This window comes from Gigantopelta aegis, chromosome 6 (assembly GCF_016097555.1).
Source record: "Gigantopelta aegis isolate Gae_Host chromosome 6, Gae_host_genome, whole genome shotgun sequence".
NCBI lineage: Eukaryota > Metazoa > Mollusca > Gastropoda > Neomphalida > Peltospiridae > Gigantopelta > Gigantopelta aegis.
In genome coordinates, this window is record NC_054704.1 from 18,171,425 (window position 1) to 18,183,409 (window position 11,985).

The 11,985-nt window shown below is 39.8% G+C and overlaps 1 protein-coding gene across 1 annotated transcript; it reads right to left on the bottom strand.

Moving 5' to 3' along the window:
• Positions 1-264: 264 nt before the first annotated feature.
• LOC121375375 lies at positions 265-6,388 on the bottom strand. The gene is made up of 4 exons (XM_041502796.1): positions 6,192-6,388; positions 4,088-4,287; positions 3,111-3,157; positions 265-2,215 (listed from the first exon to the last, which is right to left on the bottom strand). The coding sequence occupies exons 1-4, from the start codon at positions 6,209-6,211 to the stop codon at positions 1,313-1,315; spliced, it is 1,170 nt and encodes a 389-aa protein (XP_041358730.1). The 5' UTR covers positions 6,212-6,388; the 3' UTR covers positions 265-1,312.
• Positions 6,389-11,985: the final 5,597 nt, after the last annotated feature.

An 11,985-nucleotide genomic window follows, 5' to 3' on the forward strand; every position in this document is an offset into this window, starting at 1 on the left:
AACGGCTCTAATAATGAAAAATATGCCTTAGTGTTTATTTTAATTTCATTTTAACTTATGTTCGTGTTTTTGTTTTAATTAAGGTTCAAGCACGCTGTCATGGGCACACACCTCAGTTATCTTGGCTGTCTGTCCAGGACAGTGGGTTAGTTGTTCGTGAGAAAGAAGGTGGTGTAGTGGCCTTACACCTACCCATCGAGTCGTTAAAACTCGCTCTGGGTGGGAGCCGGTACCGGGCTGGGAACCCTGTACCTACTAGCCGTATGTACGATGGCTTAACCAAGACGCCACCGAGGCCTGTCTTAGTGTTTAAAAACTAGGATGTGTCCCTTTAAAACTACAATGTCAATGATGCCTAATCAAAGTTGATTTTCCGTGATGTACAGTGCTTCGTTGTACATGTACACAATATTTGGCTGCAACCTCGTCAGCGTTAAAAAATGGACTGGTGACTACAAAGAAACATCGTAAACACGGCCCTCTCTATATGTTTAATTACAACAGCGATCAGACTTTTCTTGATTATTGTTTGTAATAGTAACCGGTGCTACAGGAAGATTACAACGCATGGCCAATGGAGGGTCGGTGTGCGTGTGTGTGTGTGTGTGTGTGTGTGTGTGTGTGTGTGTGTGTGTGTGTGGACCCTCCTACCGGTGACTTTTTTTTCAATATGCCCCCGGAACCCCCTGGTCCTTCTCCTCTTGGGAGCTCAGCTCTTTTGCCTTCGTCAAACCCAAACATGTCCTTTTTAGAATTTTGATATACCACCCCTGTGTACAATTATGGATCCGCCCATGTCACTAGTACGGGTACAAGCACTAGTTGTATGTCAAACAGTCCAATGTCAGTTTAGTTCACCGTAACTTGATTTTTGTTACTATATACTATTAAGGTTCAAGCACGCTGTACTAAACACACATTTCAGCTACCTAGGTGGTCTATTCAGGACAGAGGTTGATGGTTTGTTACTAGTGGCTAATGAGACATATGTCGGTGTAGTAGTCTTATACCTACCCATAGAGCTGTTAAACCTCGCTCTGGGTGGGATCCGGTACTAGGATGCGAACCCAGTATCTACCAGCCTCAAGGTTGATAAATGATACATTATCTCACCGAGGCTGGAAACACAATGTAATTTAGAACATATTTATAAACATAGAATCATATGGAATGCTTATTTATTGTATATTGTTAAACATATAAAAATAAAACTACCATCAGAAAAATCGGTATCAAATGTTAATGACTTAAATGTAAAAAGTGAAAAATAACAAACAGTGCATAAACAAATGGACAGTTGTTAAAACTAACATCAAGGAGTGATCCTATCCCACATGTGTTTACACACAAAACCTAAACAATAATACTGAGTGTCCGATCCATACAGACCCAGCTGTCCCTGGTGGCAGGTGTACGGTTTTATCATCTTGGCATATTTTTTAAACTTCTGAGTCGAAGAATACATTGCGTATATCACTTGCTTGTCCGTGTTCATAAGACCCATGTCTAAGAACTCTTCCATGCTCGATCTGTATTGCTGTGTGAAGTTTTTCAACACTTTTGGCAGCCCCAGAATGAATCCCGTGGAGACCCAGAGCGCGTGTTTCGTCATCACAGTTGAAGGAGAAAGGTAAGGGTCTCGCGGCCAGATCTGAGAAAACCCAACCTTTTTCGTATTAAATTTCGAAGGAACCAACAGTTTAAACGGTTCGGTGGTGATGCCGTCCAAGTTTTTGAAGTATCCAGAGTCAATCCACGCCAACGCCGGCGAGTGGAAGACCTCTGCGTCGATGACACTCTGTAACAACTCGTATTTCGAATGCAAAACGCACGTGTATTCTGCACTGACAGTGTTAGGATACAATTTAGGATAGGACGAGTTGGAATAAATCTTCCTCACATTGTCTAGAACTGAAAACGACCACAATTCCGATCTTGTTACTTTAATAATTTCGGTGTGGTTTTCTGGAAAGCACGATCTAATTTCTCTGAAATATTCTACCATGCTGTCATCTTCCACGAACACAACCATGCGATTGGCTATTACTCCAAAAGGTCTCATCCACTGTTTGTATTTATATGGAGCAATGTAGTCCCAAAACTTGTTCCCAGTCTTTAAAGTTCCAAGGTTGAAGTATGCTGTAACTAAGGTAATTTCATCAGGTTCTTTTCTTAAAAGGTAGCTAGGAACCTCTTTGTACTTGCACCAGTGAACCTAAGCGAAAATAAATATTAGTAACTTTTTTGTCATTGTACTACTATGAATAATGAATACGACTATCAATATGAATAAGTAGGGAGCTACTTTAAAGTCTTAATTTAAAAAAAGTTTCTTCAGTAACTGAAATTTACACTCATCTAACTGGTCAAGGGTAGTTACTAGTAACATATTAAACACATTAATTTCTACAATTTCTAATCCAACACGAAATGGGAACTATGTACCTTGAAACATTGTCATGTCGGAAGAGCCGTTAGTTTTATAAACTGATAATATGAAGCCATCTGTCTTTAAAGTTACAGATGGCCGCGACAATCAATATTTAGACAGTTTGTAAATTTTAGTAACTATATTATCGAAAAATTACAACAATATTCCACCAGTTAGAAGCTTGATATAACAAAGTTTGTTTTTATTTAACGACGCCGCTAGAGCACATTGATTTTTTTATCTTATCATCGGCTATTGGACGTCAAACATATGGTCATTCTGACACTTTTTTTAGAGGAAACCCGCTGTCGCCACATAGGCTACTCTTTTTACGACAGGCAGCAAGGGATCTTTTATTTGCGCTTCCCACAGGCAGGATAGCACAAACCATGGCCTTTGTTGAACCAGTTATGGATCACTGGTCGGTGCAAGTGGTTTACACCTACCCACTGAGCCTTACGGAGCACTCACTCAGGGTTTGGAGTCGGTATCTGGATTAAAAATCCCATGCCTCGACTGGGATCCGAACCCAGTACCTACCAGCCTGTAGACCGATGGCCTGCCACGACGCCACAGAGGCCGGTCCTTGATATAACAGATGCCTCGGAAAGGCGAATGTTATGTAACCCTACATTTAAGATATGAAAGTAATAAGAATCGTGTATTGATCAGTACTCACTACAGACGGGTTTCCAAACCACATTCCAATGTTGAAAACTAAATGATCTGAAAAAAAAAATATTGCAATTATTGAAAATCCAAATAATGTGCAATTATGACAACGTCAATGTTTGATACCATATATTGACCCACTTTACACCCCTTCACTAAAAAGAGAACAAAATGAAATAATAATAAAACAACCTTCACAAAGTTGAGACGTTAAAACAACAACACTATAGTCCGTCTCATCCCCCAACACTTTTTTCTGTAGATAATTTCAGTTTGGTTTCACGTAAGAAGAAAAGTCAAATCACAAAAATATACAATTTTGTGTACAACTTAGAAAACAATCGGCTCAAAAATAAATAACTTGTAGGGCGTTCCCTGTGGGAAGGACTACAGTATAGTGACTACGTTTCGTATTGTATGTATTTGCCAGACAGTAGAATCAACAAAGTGTGACACCCTCAATCTTGTTAGTTAAAACTGTAGCATTACATTTAACATAGTTTCAGTCACTGGATATTGTAACATATAACGCTGAATTACCAAAATCACCATCAGAGGTAAATACTGGATTTTGTAAACGGAGGGAGGGACATAAAAAGGTAGAGGGGTGAGAGTGACGAAAGGACGGGTGCCAAATGGAATATTGGTCTAACTGTTGATAGAATAATTTGCCAACAAAATGAGTAGAGCCATAAACAGTGTTCCGGGCGGGACCAAAAGGAGATCCATATATAAATATGAAAGAATCAAAAGTAAGGCTAAAATTAACACCGAAGCTGGGTCTGGCGTGTATGGTACTAGTCGGGGGGAAAACAAAACCCGCACTAAATCGAATGTAACAAAACACACTGACTGTCTGTGCTGGCGCGGACTACAGACCTGGCGGCAGACGACATGCACCATGCGTTATATTTTGAACGCGCCAGATTCGCCAGACTCACCAGACCTAGATTCGGTGTGTTTTGGGTCTAATTAGAATCTTACACAAAAGACAGAGCACGAAGACCGCTATCAATAACCCGGATGACGCGTGTCCTCGACATCTCCCGGACAGGACGCGTCTCCTGGTGATTCTGAAGACTGACTTGAGCCAGGGCACAACCAGTCGAGGAATCTGCTTCATCTTCACTCCCGACTTCACCTCCTTCCGCGGAGTCTCACCACCCTCGTCTGTCTGTCCGCGTCTTCAAGACAATCGTTGTTACAAATAAGCAGGAATGAAAATGGGGCATGAAGTATGCATGTTTTGGGGGCATACTACAAAAGGAAAACGAGAAGCTAGGATCGTATCTAGCCTAAAATAACTAACCGGTACGACGGATCGTGTGTGTGTGTGTGGGGGGGGGGGGGGGGGGGGGGGGGAGGTAATAAAAACATTTCAGGACATCTAATTTTCAAAATTTTACGGGGAAGCATACCCCGAACCCCCTAGAAACATTGCTTTGCGCCCTCGATCTAAGGCGGTCACAAAAAAAAAGTCTACTTGCTTCCGCCGTGCCTGATTAAGATAGGGATGACAGCGGAAAACGTCACAAATTTATTTAACAAGATTTCAGATTTGTTCTACATTGTGTGGGGAGTCTCCAAGATACGACTGAGGCAAGGAAAAAAATTAAAATGCTGAAAAGTGGATATAAGTCGTATCCCCCTCATTTTCATGCAGTTCAACCTGTGCACAAAGGCCAACCATATATCATTTTCATTCCGTTTAAATATATTTTTGAGCTTATATCTACATACTATTCCGAGCCTACACCCACCTGAGCTATCCGAGTCATCTCTCCAGGACAGTGGGTTTATGGGTAGATGATTAGCGAGAGATAATTGTTAAGTCGCTATTAAAACTTTACACCTCCCCACTGAGCCGTTAAAACTCCCCCTAGATAGGAGTCGGTGTAAACGGAATGCAAATCCGTAGGAACAGTTGCCTGTCCAGACTTAATCTTCTAGGAATGTAGGTCCTAGCCTAGGTCTAATATACCTAGGAAGGAAGAAAGGAAATGTTTTATTTAACGACGCACTCAACACATTTTATTAACGGTTATCTGGCGTCGGACATATGGTTATGGACCACACAGATATTGAGAGACGAAACCCGCTGTCGCCACTTCATGGGCTACTCTTTTCGATTAGCAGCAAGGGATCTTTCATATGCATCATCCTACAGACTGGATAACACATACTACGGCCTTTGATATACCAGTCGTGGTGCACTAGCTGGAGCGGGAAATAGCCCAATGGGCCCACCGACGGAATATACCTAGGAATGCAAGTCCTAGGACTTGGGGCGCATGTGGGACGAGCCCAATGGTAAAACGCTCGATTGATGCGCGGTCGGTTTAGGATCGATCCCTGTCGGTACACCGATACCGAGATGCGAACCCTGTACATATCAACCTTAAGTTCGATGGTTGTACCACTACACTGCCAATCGAGTAAAATGTCAAGTGGTCTTGATATAAAGGTAAAACATGCAAGTGGTTACATGACATTGAACGTTATAGACAGATGGTTGCAGTAGCGTAGGGGTTGCTATACAAAGTATCCTGTTTAGCCATTTCGAATGTACATATGATATATTATGCATGCAGTCACTGTGCAACAAAAGGGACTCGATGAATTGTCAAGTAACACGTTACTATACTGAATACAGTTATACTGAATATTGCTAACACTCGTATAGAAACAGGCACGAGTTCGACCTGTACCCCCCTTTCAATGGTTAGGGTAGTTTTAGGGATAGGTTAGGGTTTGTCTTTAGAGCCTTTGATATATAGAGAGGTACGGGTCGAACATATTATTAAGTCTTAAATTCATACCAACTCTTTACAAAAAATTCTACAAGCGTCGACAGAGTGATTTGATCCATTTGATCCTGTCCATGTCACACCTGTAATATTTACCTGTAATGACCCAATTTACCAACTTCCGCCTAGCGTGTTTAGCTAAACTGAACACTAAACTACCATTCTATTAATCAGTTAAAAGGAAAACAAGAACTAATCGCACGTGTTAGCACAACAACGTGCATGTTCACACTCTAAAGTACATCACGTTACAACGTCTGAGGTATTTAAACTATACACACCTGCGCCAGGTAGCGGCCATTCTTACCCATCGTGAAATCCGAACTGAAACGCATCCACGGTATCAGAATAGTCCGGATGAAATACAGAGTGATATAGCTCAGTGGTAGAACGCTCGCTTGTTGTGCGACAGGTCGTACAATACTCTCCACTCAAATCATTAGCAGACCTATGTCAATATTTCCAGTTCTAACCAGTGCACCAAGGTATATAGTGCTTACTTGTTGTTTATACGTTATGTTAGGTCAGGTCAGGTCATAGGGATTACAAAGAGCAAGCTGTTGTAGCGCACGCCTGTCATGGATGCAGGTGTCGACTTGCGCCGGCTCCTCTGTCCACTGGACAGGAGTTGTTTATACTTATTTTAAGGTTCAAACACGCTGTCCTGCACACACACCTCAGCTATCTGGGCTGTCTGTCCAGGACAGAGGGTTAGTGCTTATAGTAAGAGAGAATTCGATGTCGGCATAGAAGTGTTACGCCTACTCATGGAGTCGGTATAAACTCGCTCTGGGTGGGAGCTAGTACCGGGATGCGAACCCAGTACCTAACAGCCCTGTGTCCGATGATTTAACCACGACACCACCGAGGTCGGTATGCTGTATTTGGGAAGTGCCAAAAATAAATACACGTTAAATAATTATATGATGTTATTAGCTGATTACATTACGAATACATTACGTTCCAACCAGTGCCCACGTATAGTATTTTAAAGGCAGTGGTATGTGCTGTCCTGTCTGTGGGAAGTGCATATAAAAGATCCCCTTCTACTACGAAAAACATGTAGCGAGTTTTCTCTGAAGTCTACATAACCGTACGAGACAGGGGGTGGGGGAAGAGCCCACCCCCCAGGTCTTGGGCAATCCTTAAATCAGGGAAAAAAAGATACAGATATTCGGGTAAAATAAGATTGCCTAAAACATTTTCACCATTTACTTCCATCATTCTACCCACAATATTAGTTGGAATCTATGATACATTCTTAGTGATTCGGCAGAAATTATACTCAATATGAATAAATGTTATCTAGAGTCGGGCATTTTCGTTTAATACCTACAACAATGCCCCTCTACAGACATTGGAGCCCGCACACCTGTCTGAAGATATATCAAGATTAATAAATGTTCAACATCCAAAGCTGATGATTTATGTACTATCGTGATTTAAACAACACCCACCCACCCCCTCTTTTCCCCGTTTAACTTTCTCACTCAACGTTTATAAGTTACTGTCGTTTTGTCAACATATTACGCACATAGGTGTACGGCGTTGGAAGTGACGGGCCACACTTCCACCCTTTTTCCTACAGCTCTATTGTACTGTGTGCATATTTTCAAGGTTCATATTTCAAGTTCTTTTATTAAAAAAAAAGAGTTATAGTTCTATTATTCCAAAGACCATTATAATTAAAAACAAAGGTTTCCATTTTTTTCTTTCGAATTTTTGAAAACAATTATCATGGACCTAATTGACAAAGCTCTCTTAATGAATTAGGTCCAGGTAAAGACAAACAGTTTGTTTGGGTTCACTAGTAGAGCACGCTGATTAATTATCATCGACTATTCCATATTAAATATATTGATCTACTGTGCTTCAGTAAAACGTGCCTGTCTGTGTGGACACGGTCGAATCGCAGTTTTAAACATGAATGAAAAAGATGAAACAAGCATTCGTTTCAATTGGTTACTTGCTCCCACAAACCTACCCACCATCCACAATTGGTTAACTCTGAGGATGCACAAATCCAACTAGGTGGTAAGCACATTGTTCCTAATTTTCGCACCTGTATAATATTAGGTGTATACCATACCCGTTATACAAACTGGACTACGAGCATTCTGAGAGCATTGCTAAAGCAATACATGCCCCTACCGGCCTCCTCAAATGTTCTATTTCATAAATTCATAGGCCATAACCGTGAAACAAAGATAAATTCCATTTTTGACAGTTATGTTCCTTGAATAAATTCCCATGAAAGTCAAACTTGGTCTGGCCATAACTGTCAAAATGGGTAAATCCCCATGAAAGTCAAACTTGATCTGTAGTTGTTCACGATAAAGCTATATACAAAATTTCAACTCAATATTTTGAGGCATTGCAAAACTAAAAGAGGTCCGGAAAACTATATGTGGGATAGACGGACAGATGAACGTATATGAAACCTAGTCTCCTGCAGTTGGACCTAACTTGGGAGAGTGAAAACAAAATCGGAGACTATACCAGTAAGGTATTCTGCAGACAGACAAAAAGGATATTTCAAAGGCGAGGGGCAAATGTCCCCTACCTATACACACGGCCTAAATACTTAAAAACGTCGGGTAAAGCACCATGAAATCTCTTGTACGTCTTCCCCAAAAGACGTCGAATTCTGTTAGTATTGGTCTAGTGACCGATAACTCTCCACGACAAAACTCTTGGTTTGTGTTATCGGTGTTCGTAACAAAGGTCCTGTGCTATCATGTGGGTTTATGCCATCTTGGAAACCATATGTGCTATCCTGTCTGTGGGATGGTGCATATAAAAAAATACCTTGCTAGTAATGAAAAAATGCAGCGGTTTTCCTCTATAAGAATATCAGAATGTTTGACATCCAATAGCCGATGATTAATAAATCAATGTGCTCTAGTGGTGTCGTTAAACAAAGCAAACTAACTTTTAACTTTAGTATCTTGAAAAAATGCATGCAAACGCCCCCTTAATGCTAATCGGCAGAACAATCCATGTTACGGCAGGTGGGTTTTTTTTCTCTTACCACGACACGAACAAAACCTAAAAGTAACGTGAACTACCGTAATCACAGATCAGGCCCATAAGCATATTTTGAGGAAGGGGGGGGGGGGGGGGGGGGGAAGAGGACAACCTCTAATAGGGTGTGTCACGACTCCAGTAGCGTGGGGAATCGGTCACTGCCACCCCTCACCTCCCGCATATTCACCCATTAAGTGTGCTCGCACCATAAAGGGATATAAACTTAAAAATATATTACATACGAAGCTTATTGACTAATGAATACTTATCTAATGAATACTGCTTCCAACGAACTCCTATAATTCTGATCTAATGAATGCTGCTTCCAACGAACTCCTATAATTCTGATCTAATGAATGCCGCTTCCAACGAACTCCTATAATTCTGATCTAATGAATGCTGCTTCCAACGAACGCCTATAATTCTGATCTAATGAATACTGCTTCCAACGAACGCCTATAATTCTGATCTAATGAATACAATATGAACGTCTCGCACTAAATTAATTTAACAATAAAAATTCATTCAACATTTATATTTTTATTACTTATAATTTATCTGGGATATACAATCACATTAATTCAATGACAATACATAAACTCATGGTTTTGTACTTAAATTTACACAAAGATGATTCCTACTCAAGGTCAACATACACGCATGGATAACATTAAAACATCACAAATATACTTCTATTTAAATAGCAGGCCCATCAGAGATAATATATGGATTGTTTTATGGGAGTGGCGGTAGTAGCGGGGTGGCAACAAATATAATAAATCAATTATAATGAAAAAAGACGACCATAAAGCACTGGGACGGGGCAAACAGAAAGCCCCTTTAGATTCTGAATTGAAGAAGTTCTTAATATTAAGGTTCATTTTAAATTTACTATTTAAAAAAAAAAACAATTTTAATACGCAGATGATCATGAATAACGTATAGTGCTGAATGAACTGATTATAATTAGTAGTAAAACTTGATGCACAAACACACATATAATGTTTTATTTATGTAGGGCAAGTCAGACAATTCCACCAATAAAAACGGCTAAGCCAGACTGAGATTGCAGACATTATAGATAAAAAATGTTGATTTTAGTATTAACGTATTGAAATTGAGTAAAACAATCTCTTTTATACAGTATTGCCGTTTTCCTAGACTGAAAATTTGATAGTTCGTATTTGTAATAATGAGAATTGTCTTCCCTATGGGTAGTTTTATAATAAATTTTATTATTAAGTTGCTGTTTTGATACGATAATGATATACACACATGTACATGTAAATAGACTTCAATCAGGTACAGGCTTTTGTTTAGGTAATTTTTTATTTAGATTTGGGCCAGTATTTACAGCTTTGTTGAACGTAAGTAATATAATTCTATCTTGATGAAGAAATATGATACTAGTTCAATAATTCAATTATACACACAAATTCACACACCACACATTTTGCTATATTAGTCTTGATTAGGAATATTCCATCTGAAAGTCTTCTAGTCTTACCCTAGTTTAAACTACATAGGTATTAACAAAATAACATGATACGTTGTATATTACTTATATAGACAATCTAAATTAATCTTGCTACTGCAACAGTACATGGAATTGATTTACATTTGTATAAATTATAATACTACACCAATATATGTTTTAATCCTAACATTTGTCTTTAAATACATGTACTGTACAACTGAAAAATTCACTAATAAACAACATGAGTGCACAAGAATAATTGAGCAAACACCGTAACAGAACTAACATGCACAATCAGATAAAAGTATCATGATTTGAACATACCACACCAGTAACAAAATGATACACAATAAAAAATAACATCTCTTTATGAGAAACAGATGGTAATATGAAACTAGTGCCTATAATTAATAAGTCTCATCAATACTACCAGCAACTACCAAAAACTGTATCTACACAATACAGTACTATTAAATGACAAGTGACATTCAAATGTATCTGCACAATACAGTATTAAATGACAGGTGACATTCAAATGCCAATATCATGCAGTGCTCGAATTTAAAGGGACAAACCTAGTTTTTAAACAAAAAGGCATATTTTTCACTGTTAGAGCCGTTTATGATCACTGAAATCAAACATTACTTATATTTTGTTTAGATTATCCATTTCTGTACAACCGAAGTGTTTCTGGTTATCCTGGTGTTCCTAATACATGTACCACAAAATGCATTTTTTTCTTCATATTTTAAAAAACGCATGAAGTAACTTGAGAAGTAACCGTTATGGAGTTGCATTTTAGTCTATTTTTAAGGGTATTTCAACGTCACAGATTCTTGTTTCCCTCTGTTGTATCCAAATTTGTTACATGTTTGTAAACCAAACTTAGTGTCCATTTTTACAGGTTGAAACAAGAGTCTTGGTGAAAATTATGCCTTAGTTGTTTAAAAACTAGGGTCTGTCCCTTTAAGAATTTGTTACCCAAGGCTATTTTGATATTATTCTGCCATGGGCAAAATGCTCACCAATGGCAATTTTAAGCCTTCAAACACGATTGTAAACTAGTAACTTTTGCAACAAATAACCCCCCCCCCCCCCCCCCCCCCCCCCCCCCCCCCCCCCCCCCCCCCCCCATTATCCCTTAACCAACCCCCCCCCCCCCCCCCCCCCCCCCACTCCCCCCCCCCCCCCCCCCCCCCCCCCCCCCCCCCCCCCCCCCCCCCCCCCCCCCCCCCCCCCCCCCGCAACCATCCCCCCCCCCCCCCCCCCCCAACAGCAACCATTTTTATCCAGTGGTACAATTGCCATTAATAAAGCCCCCGACTTATGACAAATCACACCAAAGCTATGATAACTGCCAACATTAAGGTTAAGCCCCGACATGTATGTTGTGATACCATTTTCTATACAAAAATACATACCGGTAAATAAGGTGTATCAACAGCAAATATTACAAAGGTTTTGTCCAGTTTTCAAACTCTTGCGCTGTCCAACATCATGTCATATCTGAAGTTGCTGTTTTTCAAAACGACTAATAATTCACACTCTAATTCAACATATTAGAAAGAATC